The 21,449-nt window shown below is 48.7% G+C and overlaps 2 protein-coding genes across 6 annotated transcripts; one reads left to right on the forward strand and one right to left on the reverse strand.

Moving 5' to 3' along the window:
• Window positions 1-131: 131 nt before the first annotated feature.
• Window positions 132-13,690, reverse strand: TMCO6 (transmembrane and coiled-coil domains 6). Of its 4 annotated transcripts, none has more exons than XM_032801727.2 (12): window positions 13,529-13,690; window positions 11,844-11,968; window positions 11,428-11,537; window positions 9,923-10,106; window positions 7,856-7,960; window positions 7,143-7,228; window positions 6,162-6,278; window positions 4,836-4,947; window positions 4,535-4,715; window positions 2,387-2,481; window positions 877-1,044; window positions 132-411 (listed from the first exon to the last, which is right to left on the reverse strand). In XM_032801727.2, exons 1-12 carry the CDS (start codon window positions 13,611-13,613, stop codon window positions 241-243), a joined length of 1,539 nt encoding a protein of 512 aa, XP_032657618.1. In that variant the 5' UTR covers window positions 13,614-13,690; the 3' UTR covers window positions 132-240. The 4 variants fall into 4 exon arrangements, with proteins under 4 accessions (XP_032657618.1, XP_074924151.1, XP_032657621.1 ...); XM_075068050.1 differs by having other exon boundaries at window positions 13,441-13,668; XM_032801730.2 differs by lacking the exon at window positions 877-1,044.
• Window positions 13,690-21,339, forward strand: CD14 (CD14 molecule). Of its 2 annotated transcripts, XR_012656289.1 has the most exons (3): window positions 13,690-16,604; window positions 18,130-20,569; window positions 20,682-21,339. XR_012656289.1 is itself a non-coding variant. In XM_032801732.2 (2 exons), the coding sequence occupies exon 2, from the start codon at window positions 18,140-18,142 to the stop codon at window positions 19,487-19,489; it is 1,350 nt and encodes a 449-aa protein (XP_032657623.1). In that variant the 5' UTR covers window positions 15,859-16,604; window positions 18,130-18,139; the 3' UTR covers window positions 19,490-21,339. The 2 variants fall into 2 exon arrangements, 1 of the variants encoding a protein (XP_032657623.1); XM_032801732.2 differs by having other exon boundaries at window positions 15,859-16,604; window positions 18,130-21,339.
• The last annotated feature ends 110 nt before the right edge of the window (window positions 21,340-21,449 follow it).

Here is a 21,449-nt window from a genome sequence, read left to right on the forward strand (position 1 = left end):
CAGTCTGTGGGCTTGTTATGGCTGCCATTCTTTAGGGAACCATCCCGTAGACTTTCCAGACAGCTGGAGGGCAGTAAAATCAGCTGGCACTGTCCTATTAGGGCTTGGCTTCACGCTATGACAGCAGAGGGCACAATGTAAAACAGTTTATTAAATTCCAAAATAACTTCTCAATGTACAAAGTCCATGGGATAGAATTAGTGCAAATGGGAAGGGAAGCAGGAGTGGATGCAGCATGGTCTAGGAGGAGGTCAGTACAGCAGCTGAGGCATCAGCACAGGAGATCAGAGAGGCTGCAGCTGGCTGGAGGTATGTCTCGCTGAGTGCCCTCACTCGCTCCTGGAGCTGGGGGTTGTCCTGGTGCTGTTCTAGGGCCTGCAGTCCTGCTTGCCTGAGAAAGTCGTCAACAGCCTGTTCCAGGACAGACAGCAGATTAGAGGTAGGCTCAGGCTAATGAAGGTGGCTGAGCAGCCCAGTGGATCTAGTTCTCCATGGTCTCTATCATAGAACCCATCATGCCTGATCCTTGGGAAAGGGGCTGAAGGATTAATTTCTAATGCACCTCCTCCCCTATGACCTAGGTGAAATGCTCAGACTAATAGTTGACTTAATGGGGATAAGCTGAAACCATTTTAGAACCCTGGGGCCTGAGGTGATCAGTCCCTGCAGTGCTGGGTTGAGGCACAGCAAAGTTCCCATGGACTGTGCTCTTTGGATACAGAGAGGCCTTGAGGGAGCAGAGTTCCCCCTGGCATCTTTCCACAGCATAGCCTCTTAATTTCCCCGCTCAGGTTAGGTGGTAGCTGTTAGTTTACCACAGTAGTTCCCTGGCCACTGCACAATGCAGGGAAACCGGAGGCCTGAACTGAGCCCTACCTCTGGCAGCTGCAGGAAGAGGAGATGTAGCAGCTCTAGACTCTGGCCCACCACCTGGGCATCGGAAAGAGCAAGGGTGCTGAGCAGCGAGGGCAGCACAGCCTTCTGATGCAGCTGGTGGCAGTAGGCAGGGCCCTTCTCAGCGATGTTACACAGCACAGTCAGAGCCTAGAGAGGGAGCTGAAATGAGTATCCCAAGCTGCATGGCTCAGTAACTGACACCTGGGGAACTGATGTTACTGAGGTTGATCACAAATTTTTTTTATTGACTAGCACCAACTATCTGTCACAGTCCTGTGGGTTTCCCTGCTGCAGGATGGTGCAGTCTCAGTAACTCCACCTCCTGGGAGGACATGGAGAGAAGAAGGAAATGCCATCACCCCTCAGAGGAGATAATCCTTTTGAAGGCGGAGATTAGCATGCTAGATCTCCACTCTGCATGGCTTTAGGGCAAGGCGAGATGAGCTTTCTGAGCAGGTGACAACCCTGCTGAGGCCATGCAGAGTCTGCAACTTGTGCTTAGCATAAGGCTTGGTACACTGGCAGGCATCCCTGTGCCAGAGTCACTCTGTGCTGGAGCTGCTTGCCAGGCTGGGTTGCACAAAGGCCTTAGGGTTAGCTCCCTGCAGGCTTGGTGGGGAGCTATGGCCGTCTCCTGCCAGCAGAACACGCTAGAGCAGGGCAATAGCTAGCTACTAGTTCAGGTTTTCTCTGTTTAAGCACATGCTGGTCCAGGCCTTTCCCTCACTGAGCCTGCTGGAAAGGCAGAGTATGCAGCAGCTCCTGTTGGCATTCAGGAAGCTTTGAGAGTCTTCCTTAAAAATCCCTTCACATGTACTTGTCTTGAACTGGCTGCCTCCAAGCCCGAGTGCTGGCAGTGCTAGATCCTGACTGCACTGCATTAGGGTGTCTTCCTCTTTCACTGCTTGGATTTTGAAGCATCTTTCAGTTGGTCTACACTAGCTTTCTTACCAGAGGAAGTTCAGCAGCCGCTCTCAGCTGGACCCTTCCCCTCAGAGCGAGAAGGCACTTGCCTCTCTGCTGCAATGGCTTATTATCCACTGGCATATTAGGAGACTAGAACCTGGGCAGGCGGCTCCCCTCATATTCTGCCAACTCCTCCCACGATGACACACACATTGGGATGGGGAAAAGCATTTCAGTGGGCTCCAAACCCTCCCAGGGCAGGATGCAGTCAGAGCCTCCATATGCAGGCATGAACACAGAGTCTAATAAGGAATGAGGGAGGAGACTGTCTTTAAGAAGAACCAAATAGGACAGAGATAAATTAACCAGGTGAGGTGTTGGGTACTTACCTCACCCTCGGTGTTGGGTACTTACCTCACCCTCATTGTGGGCTGATAAAACCTCCGATATGCACATGGACCTCCCATGTACAGGGCCCAACCACAAGAGCACAATCCCTTCCAGTGGCTCCTATCTGTCACTAGAGGCCCAGAAAACTGCCTACTCTAGAGAACATAATATCCCATGTAGTGAGATTCCCTACCAGCAGGGTCACCATCCGGGAACAGGACAAGAGCTGCAGGAGGGCTGGGAGCAGGTCCAGTGTGAGCACAGCAGAGCAGAAGATGGGCTCATCAGCTAGGAAGATCAGGAGACAAAGATATTAAGGAAACCCAAACATTACTGAGAAAGGGCCTTCTAGATGAGGTGTCTCTGCTTCCAGCAGCTTCCATTGGCCCGGAGCAGCCATCAGTCAGACCTGCAGATGGGGCAGGTAAACACAGCAGCCCGGCCTGCCAGGGGCTTTCCCTGCACAAGCGGTGATCCCTGTTTGAGAAACCCTGGCGTAGGAGCATGCACTGACGGAGGTAGAGAAGTGGAGGGTTTCCTGCTATATATAGGGAGAGACTCTACATAAGAATGGCCATCTGGGGTCAGACTAATGGTCCACCTAGCCCAGTATCCTGTCTTCCAACAGTGGTTAATGCCAGGTGTTTCAGAACGAACAAACAGAACAGGCAATTATTAGTCATTCATCCGGTCCCAGCTTCTGGCAATCAGGTTTAGGGACACCCAGAGCATGGGGTTGCATCCCTGACAATCCTGGCTAACAGCCATTGATGGACCTGTCCTTCATGAATCTATCTAATTCCTTTTTGAACCCCCTTATACTTTTGGCCTTCACATCATCCCCTGGCAATCAATTTCACAGACTGAGTATGTGTTGTGTGAAGAAGTGCTTCCTTACGTTTGTTTAAAACCTGCTGCCTATTCATTTCATTGGGTGATCCCCAATTCTTGTGTGTTATGAAGGCGTAAATAACATTGCCTTATTAACTTTCTCCACACCAATCATGATTTTATAGACTTCTATCGTATTCCCCTTACTCATCTCTTTTCTAAGCTCCTCCTGTGGAAGCTGTTCTATACCCCTAATCATTTCTGTTGCCATTCTCTGTACAGTTTCCAATTCTGGCGCAACCAGAACTGCACACAATATTCAAGGGGTGTGTGTACCACTGATTTATATAATGGCATGATATTTTCTGTCTTATCTATCCCTTTCCTAATGGTGCCCTATTGTTAGAGTTTTTGACTGCTGCTGCACACTTAGCTGATGTTTTCAGAGAACTATCCATGATGATTCCAAGATCTCTTTCTTGAATGGTAACAGTTAATTTAGACCCCTCATTTTGTATGTGTAGTTGGGATTATTTTTTCCAGTGTGCATTACTTTGAATGTATCGATACTGAATTTCATCTGCCGTTTTTTCCATTTTATGAGATCCCTTTGTAACTTCTCGCAGTCAGCTTTGGACTTAGCTATTCTGAGTAATTTTGTATCATTTTCAAACTTTGCCACCTCACTGTTTACCCCCATTTCTAGATCATTTATGAATATGTTGAACAGCACTGGTCCCAGTATAAATCCTTAATGGAGCCTGCAGTTCACCTCTCTCCACCGTGAAAACTGACCATTTATTCCTACCCTTTGTTTCCTATCTTTTAACAGTTAGTGATCCATGAGAGGATCTTCCCTTTTATCTCATGACTGCTTACTTCGCCTAAGAGCCTATGGTGTGGGACCTTCTCAAACGCTTTCAGAAAGTCCAAGTAGACACTGTCACCCGGATCACCCTTGTTCACATGCTTGTTGACTTCCTCAAAGAATTCTAATAGAGTGGTGAGGCATGATTTTCCTTTACAAAAGCCATGTTATTATCAGGTTCATCTAGGCTGGAAGGGAGCGCCATCCAGTCTCATATCAAGTACACCACCCAGAACATGGCAGAGATGGATGAACTTGTGAGTGGCAAAGGAGAGGAACTCAAGAACTGGGGAGCACTGGGATGATGAAGTGGGTATTAAGGTAACATCTGTGTTTTCTGTTCTGCCTATGGATGTTATCTTATGTCTCCCAAATTAAGACTCTGGTGTGCCCTTCCTGCATGACTCTAGTCCAAGCCTGATGATGAGCTGTAGCAGCACCATAGGTTCTGTTTCAACGTCTCTTTGGCGCTCTGTCCCTTCTCTGAGGCAATCTACAAAAAATGTGAGTCTCCCTGACTTTGATTTGAGGCGAGTCCCAGAAACCCCACCCATCAGCTATGTTAGTCACTCAGTCCTGTAGCACGTTCTAGGAGAATTCCCATTAGGTGCTATGCCTAGCCAGGGTGCATAGGAAAGTCACCTGTGAGGTTGTTGAGAAGCCAGAGACACTCCTGCACTAGGAATGGGTGCTGCTGGAGGAAGTACTGCATGAAGAGAAACAAAGCCACCAAGAGGCGCTCATCCTGGATCTGCACTTTGCAGACCTCTGTCTCATCCTCCGCAAGCAGGTTGCTGAGACACCGCAGCACGGGACAGATAAGCTGAAACGGTAAGAACAGCAACATGGGGCATTCCCCTTCATGCACAGTAATGCTTCAGACAGCAGGGGTCTGGAGCATGGCACTGCTGAGCAGCCAAGGCCCTCTACAGCCTCTACTTACCAACTCCAGGCCCTCGGTAGCTGCTTTTGATATCATGGAAGCCAGTTCCAGCAAGAGCAGCACCAGGGTTGACACGATCCCCTGGGAGATTAACAGCGCGTTGTTGACATGGCTGTGACGGGAAAGGAACGTTACAGGAACAGTGAATTCAAGGAGCAACCCCAAAACCAGCCAGCACCACTCACCCTGCTCATGTCCATGCACCAGTTGCTTTGACTGGAGCCTCAGCCAGAAGACTGAGGGTAGCATTGTTTCACACTCTCTCAAGGTGACATTGACAAAAGGGGTTTTGCTCTGCTTCTACAGAGCAGGTCTCCTGAGGGCAGCAGCTAACTCTGGAACATTTCAGCCTAAAAAGGGAACATTTCAGAAAGGGAAAAGCATGTGGAAACAGAGGGTTATAGCTGTCTGGGGGTATCCAGGCCTCACACCGTGCTTCCCTTTGCAAGACGGAATTCGCCAAGTGTGGCAAGCTATCATGTGACAGTGCAACCCAAGATCGCCGATTGCAGCCAGGAAGGTGAGGAGGAGGACAGGGCAAGAGCCTCAACTCAAGCTAATCCCAGGCAACAGATTACAAAAGCAACAGCTTCAAGATTACATGCACCTGGTGGGCCTGGGCCATGAGGGCAGACAGGTGGAGGCCAGGAAGCTCATAGAGCTGCAGAATCACAGGAATAGAAACAGTCTGTAGTTCAATGTCAAAAACACGAGACTGGGTGTGCCATAGAGTACAAGGCCAGCAGGGAACACCAGACTGTCTAGTCTGACTCCTGAGTACCACAGGCCACTCCTAGCACCCGCACACTAAACCCAGCAGCCAAAATTAGCCCCCAGGAGACTTGAATATTATGTGCCACTGGCAGAGAACAGGAGGGACTAAGGTGCACCAGTGCCCAAGGTCCCCACAATGGCAGGGAAATGATTAAGTGAGATATACTCAGAGAATGCTGGCAGGTGACCCACACCCCACACTGGGTGAACCCCCCCCCAGGGTCACTGTCAGCCAGTCCTCAGCAATCCCGCAAACTGAGGCCAGTAACGGGGTTGAGAACTGATGGGTCCCAACCACTGTGGATAGAGCCATGCACACACAAGGAACAACCCCCAATAACACGTAGCTCTCCTTCCAAGGTCTCCCCAAGGGATTGAGAGGGGGTTACACAGAGTGAGGTAGCCTCTGAGCTAAAGCAACTGGCTAAGGATACTATGGAGCAGCTCTTTCTGTTCCCAAACACCAGGGGTCGGGATCCTGCCTTCTTCCATGGGTCTGGAAAGCCCCAGGCGGCTTTGGGGAGCTAGACAGTAAGTACTAAATGCATTTACCTACACACAATGTAATGAAGACACCAAGCAAACTCCACAGCGACTCCCATTCCCAGCTCCAGGTTGGAGCTAACCAATCGAAGCATGTGCTGGGGGAGAACTGAGTCCAGAACCAAGCTGGGGCCAGAAAGGAGAAAGAGAAACATGGATTTTAAGGTGGGATTAAAAAAGAGTACAAGCAACACTGCCATATGTGGGGCAAAAGCCCGGGCTGTCTGGTGAGGGTAACTGTACCGCTTTCCCCAGAGCTGTTCGGGTTTAACACCCTCAGTGCACTTCCAAAGCCCCAAATGGGAGGACAGACCCAGAAAACATGCCCACCAAGGCAATGCTCAAAGAACTGGGCAGGTTCCATCAGGTAAGGGGAGATGTGAGATCTGTTGGTAAATATGTACCAGCATATTCCTGTTTGTCAACGAGGCCAGAACTCTAATAACATGAAAGGAGTCGGTCCAGTTTCTCTGGGGGGTCAAGCATCTAGCATTGACAACCTCACAGCTGGCACTCATCGACCACCTCATTAGCAGGCTCTGCAGAGAGGCCTCGGAGCCTCAACTTGCCTCATTCCTAGACATAGTCCTTCCCAGGCAAGGCAGAGTAACCTCAGTAGGTTGTTGTGGAGGTGGCTTGCACTGATGCTGCCCATGCTAGAATACATGGGGGTAGATGGCCTCAGTCTCCAGGGCTGTCAAGCCAACTCCTTTCAGCAGCACTGAGATCAATAAGTGTCCAGAGTATTTCTCTGTTGGCCCCCTCAGTTTCATGCAGCCTCTTATGGTTACTGAAAGCTGATTAGCTGAGGGGTCAGGGAAAAGTGCCCTAATCTGTACAAAACCTCAGTGTCCTTGCCAGGATTCTGCTCCAACATATTAATGTCACAGAGATAACATGTGCCAGGAGTATGCTAACTGACCCTGGCATGCAAAAGCTGTGCTCAGCTACGTGCCCTGTCCAGAAAGAAGGTGAGAGGGTAATGCTTACGGTATGATCTTGGTGGGAGCTTCCCTGGCCTGCAGGAGCTGCGACAGGACGTAGCCCAGGCCTTCCAGCACTGCCATGTGAGGGGACTGAAATCAAAGAGCACAAGGCTGAGCCACTAGAACAAACCCAAGTATCAGGGGGTAGCCTTGTTAGTCTATCCACAAAAACAACAAGGAGTCCTCGTTGGATTTTTAAAAACAAACTCAGCAGGAGTCAGCGGTGAAAGGGGGAAGGACGGTGCCTACAAAATAACTCAACGTAAAGCAGAGAGGCTGAACTTGGTCTCACCGCAGCTCCATGCAGAGGGAGCTAGTTGGAAATATGTACATGTGATGGCCAAGCCATTTCTCTGAGTCTCCAGGACCCCCAGAAAGCTCACAAGGCAGACTTGCTTGTGATTAAGAGACAGAGCGATCTAGCCAGGGAAGAGCACAAAAACCATGTCAGCCACCATCAGAATGTTACCCCAAAAAATTAAAACTGTATACAGCAGTGCACACAGCGTATGCCCAGCTGCACCTGCAACTAGGCTCAGCTCTCTGCAGAGAGCCCTCTGCACATGGCCTGCCCTGTGACAGGAAGAGATGCTGTGCCATTCATACAAGCTCTTAGTGACTACACTAAGCCACTAGTTCAAGAATGCAAGGAAATACCCCCTCCTGCTTGGCAAGGCTCGTAGGAAGAGCCGGAGATAGGCCAGCTGGGTCACTCACCTGGATACAGGATGTCAGGGCTGGAATAATGCCTTGAGGTAAAAGCTGCTTCCTCACTGCGTCACTCTCCACTGCCAAGTTCCCCAGCGTGTACAAACACAGTTCCTAAAACACAGACATAGGGGACCACAGTTACGCTCCCTATGTGCCACAAGTGCCCGGCCAATCCAACCAGATGAGAGTGTCCACTACGGGCATTAGGGAGATACTGCCACTAGAGAGCAACAAATAGCACCTTGAGATGCATGGATGCTGCACTAACAGAAAGAGAGATGTGATTTCCAGGACTAGCAGAGCCAGAGGATCTAATGCTAACCGAGTCACTTTACCTAGCACAGCTTTCCCTGCTTGTGCAGGAGGCTCCTGGCTAGCTAGACACAGGCACACAAATGTAGTCCATCTGAGGGTCATACCAGCAACAACAAGAACCCAAAGGACATCCTTGCTGGAGCAAGGTGTAGCTACCATCCTTTGCAATATAGGAACACGGACTGCCAAATGGATCAGACTCAAGGTCCATTTAATCCAGCTTCCTATCACTGAGAGTACCCAGTGCCAGATGCTTCAGACTTGATGATGCAGAGGAAGGGGCAAATAGGGAAGTAGATTGGGAATAATCTGTCCCATATAAAGGTCTCACTTCAATCCACAATAGCTAGAGACTGACTTAAACCCTGAAGAGCTAGTGGGTTTTTTATCCCTTCGAAGACTTTGTTTGCATTAACTTCGGATATTCTTGTTAGCCATATGACTATCCAAACCGTCTTTGAATCTTATTGGTTTCCTGGCCACATTGAAATCCTGTGGCAGTGAGTTGCAGTCTGATCACACACTGAGTGAAGACGTATTTCCTTTCTCAGTTTGGAATTTACCACCTTTAATTCAGTTTCATTAAGTGTCCCCTTGTTCTTGTGTTATGAGACAGGGAGAACAGAAGTCCCCAATCTCTCTTCTTTAAACCATTCATTCTTTTATAGATTTTTATCTTGTTCCCTCTTATTTGTCTCCTCTCTAAAGTAACAATCCTAGTCATTGCAATCTCTCTTCACAGGAGAGTTTTTCCAGCACATAAGCATTCTCATCGCCCTTCTCTGAGCCCCCCTTATTCTGCTACATACTTTCCGAAATGGGGGGCCAGTTCTGCATACAGTCTCCAGCTCAGGCTGTACCATCCATTTCTATAACAACATTTGATTATTTTCTGGATTATTCTCTATCCCACTCCTTCTACATTGTAACATCCTGCTTGCTTTTTTCACTGCAGCTACACATTCACTAGCTGTCTTCATTGCACTGTCTGTCCTTTTGCTGAGCTGATAGTTAATTTAGACCCCTGTGAGATGTGTGAGGAGTATACATTTCCCTCTCCAATGTGCATTACTTTGCCTTTATCCACACTGCTCTTCACCTGCCTTGTGTTGCCAATCACCTAGCTTGGTTAAGTCCCGCACACTCTTATCGGGACTTTACTAACCTCAATAGCTTTTGTGTCACCTGCAAATTTTGCAACATCACTGTTCACCTCCCTTTCCAGTGCATTAATAAATATATTAAACCACATCAGACCTAACATGGAACCATGAGGCACTTGGCTGTCAACCTTTGCCATCAATGAAAACTGACCATTTATTCCTACTCTTCATTTCCTGTAATTTAGCCCATTTTTGATCCAAGACAATACTTTGCCTTTTACCCCTGATTATTTAGCTTCTTTAGTAGCCTCTTATGAAGGGCTTTGTCAAAAACCTTTTGAAAGCCTAAATACATTGTGTCAAGCAGTTCTCTTTTATCCATTGTAGAGATGCATCCCACAGAGCCTACAGGGCCACTGTTCTACCTTCAACCAGGAAGCCAGGCCATTGACTGCAGTGTTGAAGGGCACCTGTAGTCTCCACAAGATGGAGCTCTGTCCTGAAGAGGTGGGCAACTGCAGGGCTCTATTGGAGACCTTTGTGGGCAGCATCTGGCCAATGGGCTACATTTTGTCCACTCAATCTCAGAAGTCCAACCACTAATGAAAGCCCAGCAGATACAAGAACAATGGAGAAACACAGGCTGGCATCTTACTGTGAATTCTACACTGTGTCCTGAGAGATAAGTCAGGAGATAAGAGGTTGCTGGCAAACACGCCTCAGCCACAGAAGGGTCACTGGAGTGTGAGAGTTCGTGCAGACAGCGAGCTGCCTCCATCTGTACGTTGGCCAAGCTGCTGGTGAAGAGCCCGATTAGGACCCGCATGCTGCCCTCCAACCTGTAAAAGCAAAACAGGACATTGTGTTTTGGGGAAGGGGGAGGGGGAGACAGCAGAAAGAAACACACACACTCCTCCCACCCTGATGTTCCAGGGGTCGGGAGGGCAAGTTGTCTCTCAGGGACCAGGCACTAAAAACCTGCCCAGTTCATGGGCTGGCCTACCATTCCTCAGACTACTTGACTTGAAAGGGCCAGGTTAATTCCTGCTCTCACAGCTCTGACTTCACTGCAGTTACACAGGGCTGGATTTGGCCCAGTGTTTGGATATTGACTTTGTCCCATTTCTTTTACAATATTTTCTCTTTTTCCTCCCCACCCCCCCTTTCCTGTCTTTGAGCAGCCAAATTTGCTGCCTTCTGAAGTCACTTTGCCACCACTATGTGGCATGGCAGAGAGCCTAACAAAGCTGTCCCTGACCAGCCAGAAGGAAACTGCAAAGCCAGACAGCTCTGCCTATAAGAACATGAGCAGAATGAAGTCTCAAGCAAACCACACAAACAGGAGAGTACAGCACACAGCTCTCTCGAGCACAGTGAAGAGCCTTGTAGGAATCCTTTGCAATATATTTCCCTGATCAAAATCAGGTAGAGTCAAGTCCTGCAAGCTCTCAGCCTCCTTTTGTCAGTCTAGAGTGGCTACGTCCAGCTTTCCCGCAAAACCCCCTCTGTTCCAATGGGAGTCTCCCAGCTCAGTCTCATCTGCAACCCAGCAGAGCACAAAGGCATACAGGCCAGGCTATCTAGGGTGCTGTCCCACAGAACATGAGCTTTTCTCTCAGTGGGAAAAGGAACTGGTCAAAGAAAAGAAAGGGATGGAGATATTTTCTAATGCAGATACGTGAGCCACACTCCCAACCACAGCAAAATTTCCCACATCACAGAAATAGCCACACCTATCCCTGCTACAGAGGATACACGGGCCCATCTCCATCTAAAGTATGTCTACACTGGAAACTTCAAAGTAGTGCTGTGGGAACACTCCCTGGGCAGCATTTTGAAGTGCGAGTGTGGTCACGCACTCTCCTAGCACTCCTGGCAATCCACCTCCATGAGGGGATTAGCTCCCAGCGTTCAGAGCCTGTCTACACTAGCGCTTTAAAGCGCTCAGACTTCCTGGGCTCAGGGGGGTGATTTTTCACCCCCCTGAGCCAACAAGTTAGAGCGCTATAAAATGTAAGCGGAGACAAACCCTAAGTGGATCCACAGCCATGTCCTTGCAATGGCCACTACCAGAGAGGCCCACTGCTAGCTGGAGCTTTTATGAGCACAGACTAGCCATGCCTGGGGCTGGGCATAGCATGGAAACACAGACTGGCTAACCTGACAAATTTCTGCTGGCACTCTTTGTGCTGCAGTCCCTGTCGAAGGCGACTCAACAATTTCTTCCTCTCCTCTGTTCCCCTCTGGACATCCCTCAGCAGCTGCAAAATCTGGTGGAAAACAAACAGCTGAGTGGATGTCACACATAGCTCCAGGGTAAAAATCACAAGCCTAAAGGCATGATCACTTGTGGTCATTCAAGATGCAATGGCACTTTTCCAAAGGGTATTGATACTAACCCTGGCACCTAGGTCCTACAACTAAAGCTTATCTAGCAGTTTGTAAAACACTTTGGAATCCAACCAGCTATATAAACTTCGTATCATCATCATCATTATTATTAACAAAGGCTAAGGCCAGTGAAAGACATTGCAGAGAATACCTAGAACCAGGGACAAATGGTATAAACCCTTCACCTCCTGCTCTGAGAGAGGTTCTGATGCTATCTCCACTCCAGCCTGCCCATCTCCATTCACCAGGCTGTCTTCTCGCAGAAGTCTCTTACTGACCAACTGCTGCTGCCTGCGGGCCTTCCTCAGAGCTGCAAACAAACCAACCTTTGATTACAGACAACAACACGGCTTTCCAGCTCAAGACAAGTTTTCACCCCACCCAAAACACTGCTCTTTTTTGGGGTGAGGAGAAGCTGCTGTTTGTCTCCTTCTGTGACTGTAAAATCACCTATGCCAGTGTCTAGATGTTTCTTCCCATAAATTATGGGAATTTATGGGAAAAACATCTAGACAATGGCATAGGTGATTTTACACAGATTTATTATTAATAAATAATCTGCGCATAATGGAGTTTGGAGAGGTAGGTCTTATGCTGGCCATAGATTTGAAAGCTGCAAGTAAAAGCAAGAGGTGACGATGACCTGGATGACGAGTTGAAGCAGAGGTGGAGCTGAGGCAGTGAAATACATGGAGAGTGTTATAGGGGTAGTAAAAGGCCACTAGGCGTAAGTGGAAAAAATAGTTTGGGGAAGATCTGAACCAAAAAGGAAAACAGAGGAGATGGAGGTATGTTTGAAGATGCAGCAGAGGCATCTTCTGACTCTGAGACATCCAGGTGAAAGATGCTGAGATGAAGCCACCAGTTTACCTGGTCAAGACATGAGAGAATTCAACAAAGGTCTATGAGGTCTATGAGCTGAGTATCATCAGTGTCAAAGTTGAGCTAGAGAAGGTAGACAAGGAAGCAGGAGAGGGCTAAGAACTGAATCTTTTGAGACTGTGAAGAGAAGGAGCTGCTGTCCCCACCAAAGACAGGGACAGAGGGAGTAGTGTGATAATGTAGAAAAGTGGAGCCATGACAGCTTCCATTCTATGGACAAATCAAAACCTAGCATGAAAGCAGGCTTTGTTGCACTATTCCCAGAACAAGCCAATGAGAGTCAACGACTCCACCAGCTGCAATATCAAGATGGTCTAGAATGAGAATCCAGTAACAATCCACCTCTGATTCCTAAGGGGCTGAGGGGAAATGAGGGAGAGGAGTAAAAGGACAAGACCCCTCCCCAGACCCAATTATTGAAACAAATAGACTAGGTCTTACCCTAAATGGACACCTCTTACCCAAAGGCGCATCCCATCCCCACCTCCCAGAAGCATGGCTCCGATCACAGCAAATTTGGCCCCTTTGCAGGGACCAAGACCCTTGTGCCAGACCTAAGCTTGTGGATCAGAGCAGTAGACCCAAGAGTGACAGGTTTCAGAGTAGTAGCAGTGTTAGTCGATATCAGCAAAAAGAACAAGGAGTGCTTGTGGCACCTTAGAGACTTGCTCAAATAAATGTGTTAGTCTCTAAGGTGCCACAAATACTCCTCGTTCTTGAGACCTAAGAGCATCTCTGTGTCTCAGTCCCTGGCAGTGAGGTGAGTCCTCAGGGGTCTGAACCCCCTTCCCAGAAGTGGAGCAACTTCTCTCAGCCCAGATCCCCCTGCCAAGACCCCCCAGACACAAGGATCCAGAGCCAACTGCCCCGAACCGAACCAGCTGCCCGGACCTCCACAACCGCCCCCACCCCGCCCCGCCCGATTGGCTCCTGCAGGGCCCAGCCCGGTTCCCCAGGCCTGGGCCCGGCGGTTCTGTCGGGCCTGGACCTGACTCCTGCTCCCGTCGGCGGGCCCGCAGCTCCTCCAGGCCGCTGGCATCGGGCCGGTACCGGCAGCTCCTCCGGCTCCACATCCCGATCGCGGCCGAGGCGGCGAGTGGGAGCCGCCGCCGGCTCTAGCGGGGAAGATGGCGGCCGGGGACCGCGCGCTTCCGGGAGCCGGGCCCGAGCCGTCACGGCGCTGCGTCTACGGGAGGCCGCGGTTTGAGCCTCCGCAGCAGGCCTAGGGTCCCGGGCTCCGTGGAGATTGAGGCGCGGGTGCTGGGGTCGGCGGGAGGGAAGGAGTCAGTGAGGGGGTAACCGGGGGGCTGGGGGTTCCTGGCATGTCAGTGAGGGGGGACCCGAGGGGGTCCCAGGGGCCTGGGGGGCTTGCATGTTTCAGTGAGGGGGGTTCTCTGGGGGTCTCCAGAAATTGGGGGACCCCAGATATCAGTGAGGGGGTCCCCAGGATGTTTTGGGGTCCTACCTGTCAGTGATGAGTCTCCTGGGAGTTGGGGGTCCCAGGTGTGTTAGTGTTGGGGTTGGGTAACAGTGAGGGGGACTCCTGACCAGCTGGGGGCGTTGGGTGTGTCCTGGGGTGCATCAGTTCAGAAAAAGGATATTTCAAGAGACATCCTGTACCTGGTGCCAAACATCCCCACATCTCCTGTTCAGTAAAGAGCCACTAAGCAGCAACTAGTCAGACACATTCTCTCTAGCAATAATCATGCTAAAGATCTGACCCGTGAGCTAGATGGAGGATTTTTACTGTGGATAAACTACCTGGATGGGCAGGAGAGGCCCTTTAAACTACCCTTTGCTCTGTGTTCCCTTGAAACACAAAACGGGTTGCCAGGGGACAGGCCCCTGGACATGGTGGGCCCTGACTGTGTTGGTCAGGGGAGCCCTGGGGATGTAGATCAGGAGGCTGCACCAGAGAACATATTAGGGAATTGTGCTGCACTCCACTTTCTGCTTTTTTTCCTGGGCTCCTTTGGTGAACCGCACAGTCTATGGTGCTGTCGTTTAGCCCGGTGTTATTTGTGCCACTCCTCCCAAGAGTTTCTAGTCCAAATAATGACTATGGGGCTCTATTACTGAGGGATTTGATTCATGCCTTGAAACTCTCTTAAATTCGCCTGCACCACTGGTGATCATTAGGGAAGGGCTCTAGCTGTTTGCTCTATGTTTATGGTGCTATGGCTATTTCATGTTATTTCTAGCATTTGCCAGAAAATGTTCTCATCATAGGTGAGAGTCATTCAATTACATCGTCAAGGGATTTGTACCTTCACTTATGGCAGAGAGAGGCTACCCTTGCTGAATATGTTGTATTGCTTCTGAGTCCAAAAAGGTATCAATGTGAGATTTCTAAAAATAACTACAGCACTGGACCCAAGGTTTAAGAATCTGAAGTGCCTTCCAAAAGCTGAGAGGGACGAGGTGTGGAGCATGCTTTCAAAAGTCTTAAAAGAGAAACACTCCGATGCGGAAACTACAGAACCCAAACGACCAAAAAAATAATCAACCTTCTGCTGGTGGCATCTGAAAATGAAAATCCATCATTCTGCACTGGTTTGGATTGTTATCAAGCAGAACCTGTCATCAGCATGGACAAATGTCCTCTGGAATGGTGGTTGAAGCATCAAGGGACATATGAATCTTTAGTGCATCTGGCTTGTAAATATCTTGTGATGCTGGCTACAATAGTGCCATGAGAACACCTGTTCTCAGTTTCCGGTGACATTGTAAACAAGAAGTGGGCAGGATTATCTCCTGCAAATGTAAACAAACTTGTTTGTCTGAGTGATTGGCTGAACAAGAAGTAGGACTGAGTGGACTTGCAGGCTCTAAAATTTTACATGGCTTTATTTTTGAATGCAGTTTTATTTTTTACATAATTCTACATTTGTAAGTTCAACTTTCATGATAAAGAGATTGCATTACAGTACTTGTATTAGGTGAATTGAAAAATACTATTTCTTTTGTTTTTTACAGTGCAAATATTTGTAAAAAAATAAATATAAATTGAGCCCTGTACACTTTGAATTCTGTGCTGTAACTGAAATCAATATTTTGAAAATATAGAAGACATTCAAAAATATTTAAATGAATGGTATTCTATTATTAATGGTGCAATTAATGAGGATTAATTTTTTTAATCATGCTATTAATCACGATAAATTTTTTTAATCGCTTGACCGCCCTAGTTTAAACTCTGCTAACAGTGCGATTAATGGCTTAGGGGGCAGGAAGCGTTGGGAGGGAAAGGGAGGAGCAGGGATACAGTGCACTTGGGGGGGGAAGGGAGAAGGAGGTGGGGGGGAACTTGGTTGCCAGTGGGTGCAGAGCATCCACTAATTTTTCCCCATGGTGCTCCAGCCCTGGAGCACCCATGGAGTCAGCGCCTATGCTCTTGGGTACATCATCATCAGGAAACCCTGACCCAGTCGAGGTAATTTAAGGTGTAGTTTTGGTGGCCCCTATAATTCACCGCGGATGGCTCATGGTTAGTTGGCAATGATGCATATATGAGCCCCACTTATCTCCTTGTTCCCCTTGGTAGAGTTTGCAGGGCTAGCACTTAGAAAAACTACCTATTTACATGCAACTGGAGCAGAGTGGATCCGGAATCAGACAAACCTAGAACCGTGCAATGCCGTTTGTACAGAGGTACTTTTCAGAGGAGCAGCATGCTATAAAGAAACCAAAGCAAGACTTCCTTAGCTTTCTGGGCAATTGGAGCACAGGAAGCCCAGTTCTCCCCCTTTCTGTGGCTTGGGCAGACCCACTGCTGAGCCAGACAGCATTCTGGGCATGGAGGATTTGGGTAGGATTATGAAATACCTTACGCCCATTAGTATTTCCCAACTGCAGTTCTGTTTCAGGAAACAGAATAGATTTGTGCAAAAGGAAGAAGCAACTGGGAAACTCTGACAGTGAGTACCGGTTAGTGAAAGGTTTTGAGTGAAGGATGGTCCCATGCAGGAGAGTAAAGCTGCTCACAAGAGAAAACCGCTGACACCTTAAGGACGCCCTGAAAGCTAAAGGAATCGAGCTGCTTGCTTGGCAGGAAAATATTGCAGGTGAGTCTATAATGCTGATGAAATGTGATCACTTCCCCGGTCATGCAGGGGCACCCAAAAATGCACCTCTGCAAAACAAACAAAGCATTCTTTACCAGCTTTAACCCTTTAACTGCTGGCACTTTTTGGACTGCCCATCAACAGTCCTGATCAGGGTCACTCAGTCACACAGAATAACCAGACCCTACAGTTTATTGCGAATGATCCCTCACCACTCCCCATGAGGTTGGTAGTTGTTAGAACTCCAGTTTGAGATAGGGAAACTGAGGTATTGAGACGTGAACTAACCTCAAGATTGCACATTGAGCCACCGTCAGAGCTTTGAATAAAAGAAGGGAGTCACTGACCCCCAGTCCTGTGCTCTGACCACTAGACCATACTTTCTCTTGTGTGATTTGCCATTTCTAACATCTCCTCCTGCTGTGCTCTTGGGTTTGCCGGGGCACTTAATAGGAGGAGATTCCCCAGCCTAGGATGTCGCAGCCTCCTCCGATGCACAGGATTTAAACTGGCAGTTGAGCATTGAGAAGTCCTCTGTGACTGGGTGGGACGAAGCAGCTTTCTTTGCTGGAGGGGATTGTTGAGGGGTGGGAGATGGGCAGATTCCCATCCAAATGGGCTGCTGGCAGAGTTAGGAACAGCTCTGCCTGTGAAGAGAAACAGGCTGTCTGAGGTGAAATACCGACTCTCCTCCACTGGCTGCTACACGTTCACTGGGGCGGGGGGAATGAGGAATCACTGCTGGCCCTTAAACCAGATCTAGGTAAGAATCGTCATGAAGATACAATGTAACTAGAGACACCACTGAGCTGAGTAGCTTCTCCTGCCTTTGGGCAAATCTGAAGTTGGATCCAGGCCTGAACTTTGTGGCTCAGACCCATCTCTAGGCTTGGCTGTGACATCTCCTAAAACTCGGGGGGCCAGATCCTCAGCTTAGCTCTGTTGGCTTCCAGAGGAGACTGATGTTGTAAGCTCCATTGTAGCCAATGGATGATTTGCCCTGGATTTGAGTGGGACCAAGGTTTCATGTGGTATCACATCACTGACAGGTTGCATGACTCGTAATAGAGGCCACCCACCATCCCAGTGCCTTGGAGATGGCCTGAGCTAACAGCACTTACTGAACAAGCTCTCCATTACTGGTAGAAGGAACTGGCTAAAACATACCCAGCATTGAGGCTTTCCAGCAGTGCCAGAAAGCAGCAAATCAGTTCCTGAGTCCAAGGCAGTAGCTCTCACTGAAGTCTGGACTCGCTTTCATCTAGCTCTCTTCCACCCTCATTCTCCCCCAGAAGTTGCTGTGCAGGGGGAATGCTCACGTGCCCTTGTATTGGTGTCCAATACTGGACTGAGCAGCAATGTGCTGTGAATAATCCTGGCTTTGTTCTGGTGCTTGTATTGCATGGAGCAAAGGCTATGGGGACCACCCCTTGCCTCCCATTGGCTTCATTGAATGTTACTTCCTGCAGCCCCAGCTCTGTAACAGCAAAGGCCTGGGCTTTACTCTTGCTCTTCTGTTTTCTAGGCTATTCATCATGCACATCACTCAGCTGTTTGCGGTTATCCTGCTCACAGGATTGAAACTCCCTGAGGTAGTAGGTGACTGCTCCTTCAATAAGTCCCAAAGTCACTGCACCTGCTCCCTTTTGGATCTGGAAAATAGGGGAAACCTCTTTCAGTGCTTACCTGCCTTTGTCTTCGAGCTTCGAGGAGGAAACTTGGAGAAATATGTAGGTTTTGCATCAAACACAGTAGAGCAACCAGTGCTCGACATTCTACAGACGCTGCAGGTAACCAAGATTGTCTTTGGAGATCTCCTTGTGCCAGAGGTTCTCTTGGCAGCCGTCATGAAGCTCACTTACTACATGCGTATTACAGATATCGAGTTTGAAAGCTGCACTCTCCTTGGAAATGCTAGCTGGTTCCAGATGGACAGGTTGATTCTACCTGTCTCCTCATTACGCTTTCATAACGTGACCTCTGCCTCCCTGGCTAACAGAGACAAAGACTTCACCCACCTGAGTAGGTGGCTAGAGACCCTGCAGAATCTGACTGTGACACAGTCTCAGGTCACCTACATTCCATGCAGCGTTGGCAAGGTTTTCAGAACCTTACGCTATCTGGATGTGTCAGAAAACCACCTCCAGGACCACAGCATGAGGCCTTCATTTTGCCAGGGGGCTTTTCCACAACTCCAAGTATTAAAACTCCATCGCAACAATCTGAGCTCCTTCCACACCATGTGTGAAATGCTGCGCCATCTGGAGAAGCTCGTCCACTTAGACCTGAGTCAGAATGACCTCCTGGCTATCTCCTCCTCCTCATGTCAGTGGCAGCCATCCCTTCGTATCTTCAACTTGTCCACCATGGGCTTAGATCATATCACCCTGCCTCTGCCCCCTAATGTTGAAGTATTAGATGTGAGTTCCAATAACCTTCATGCTCTAGATCTTGCACTCCCCTTCCTGAAGAAACTTCACCTGTCCAACAACAGGCTGCATGCTGTCCCCTCAGCCAAGAACTATCCTGCTTTAGAAGTCCTCAGTCTAGATGGAAACCTGATCTCACACCTCCCAAGGGATGAGCTGCAGTCTATGAGACACCTGCAGAGCCTAAGGGCAGGTCGGAATCTCTACAACTGTTCATGTGCGGGTGCCAGTGAGATCCAGGCCTTGGCGAGCAAGGAGTCCTTGATGCCCGACTGGCCTCAGGACTACACATGTGAGTCCCCATCTCACTACCAGGGCACCCTGGTGAAGAATGTGCCTGCTTCAGTGCTGCAGTGCAACAAGGCCATTGTGATAATTCCTGTCGTTGTACTTCTTGTACTGAGCTGCTTGGCTGGGATCATTTGCTTTGCCAGACATAAAGCACGGTCTGGCTAAGCCAGTAGCTAGCCTTTCACCTCAAAGGCTCTGCCCTTCACAAGGCAGGACAGGGGCTGTAGGACATCACTGCCTGCAAATGCATATGATCTTGATGACCAAGTTGCACTAAAGCACTGCTGCCTGAGGGAGCAGCCTATCCTGGGACTGCCACCCAGCCTAGTGGGCTAGGAAGAGCAGATCTCTAGCCAACTCCCCAGGATTAAATTGACAGAGACATCAAGTTCAGGCCGTTCCTTCAGGAGGGAACATCTGCCCCCCTCCCCGCTCTGTGGGGATCATATGCTGGATGGTTGCAGACTTCTGAGGTACCAGACAGGTTTTTGGCATCGCTTTAAAGTGCAGGTGTCAGGGGCGGCTCTAGCTTTTTTGCCGCCCCAAGCATGGCAGTCAGCAGCCTTCGGCATGTTGCCTGCAGGAGGTCCCCAGTCCCGTGGATTTGGCGGCATGCCTGCGGGAGGTCCACCAGTACCACGGCTTCAGCTTACCTGCTGCTGAATTGCCGCCGAATCCACGGGACCAGTGGACCTCCTGCTGGCAAGCCGCCGAAGGCTGCCTGACTGCTGTCCTTGCAGGGACTGGCAGGGTGTGCCCTACGGCTTGCCGCCCCAGGCACATGCTTGGAGCGCTGGTGCCTGGAGCTGCCGCTGGCAGATGTGATTTAGAAAAGTAACTGTGCCCCACTGATGTTATGGGGCTCCCCATTCATGCTGTCTTGCAGATCCTGGAGCAGAGTGAGCAAGCCAGAAAGAGGAGACTGAATTTCAAGCAGACTCTCTAGCTTGTAACCTCCACAAGTTAGTTGAATTCCTCTGTCTCCCAGCTGCCTCCAGTGTTCTCAGGAGGGATTGTATGTACTCCCTTCTGCCCTATTCACTTGGGCCAGCTCTACACACAGATTGTGTCCAGATAGAATTTACTAGATTACTTAAAGGCGTTTTTTGTTTTGTTTTGTTTTTTTACCAATATAATCATACTGGTACAGCTTCTAGTGTGGACACAATTGTAGTGGGTATAAATGTGCTTATATTGATGTAGCTTATTCCCTGACCCATACTGGAATAAAGTGGACCAGCATAAGCACCTTTATACCAGGATCACTGCATCCATTGTGGGGGTTGTGACATTGCACTCTACATTCATGCAAAAGGTCTCTTGTAAGGTATCATTACAAAGCTTATAATCTACTGAGTGTGGTCATCCTATTTGTAGAAATGTACCACTCTTGTATCTGAAACAAAAATATGAAGTATTACTCTGAGGGCCTATTGTAATTATGCAAAGTGTGGGCCATTAATGGTGGTTTGGAATCTTGATGACTCCCATTAACCAGGACAATTGACTGCAGATGGCTCTGTTTTACCTGTAAGTCTTCCTGTATATGTGTGTGCTGGCAAGTGGGTAATGAAATCTTACAGTGACATGTGATAATGTTACCTGAACTGAAATCCATCTTTAATGTGGTGCTTTTCCATTGAGAAGCTGGAGGGGGGGAACCCAGAGGAACAAAGGATTCCCGCCTTATACAAAAGATATAAATGAGTGGAACAGAGAAAAGGGAGCAGCCATCATGAGGAATCCCCTAGCTACCATCTGAGCTGGAACAAGGGCTACACCAGGGGAAAGGATAGTGCCCAGACTAGGAAGGCGTCCAGTCTATGAAAGAAACCTATTGAAACATCTTGAGGGTGAGATCTTATCTGTATTCTGTTTTTTACTGTATTAGACATAGACTTATGTGTTTTATTTTATTTTGCTTGGTAATTCACTTTGTTGTGTCTGTTACTACTTGGAACCACTTAAATCCTACTTTCTGTATTTAATAAAATCACTTTTTACTTATTAATTAACCCAGAGTATGTATTAATACCTGAGAGGGCAAACAGCTGTGCATATCTCCCTATCAGTGTTATAGAGGGCGAACAATTTATGAGTTCACCCTGTGTAAACTTTATACAGC

This window comes from Chelonoidis abingdonii, chromosome 7 (assembly GCF_003597395.2).
Source record: "Chelonoidis abingdonii isolate Lonesome George chromosome 7, CheloAbing_2.0, whole genome shotgun sequence".
In the NCBI taxonomy this organism is placed as follows: domain Eukaryota; kingdom Metazoa; phylum Chordata; order Testudines; family Testudinidae; genus Chelonoidis; species Chelonoidis abingdonii.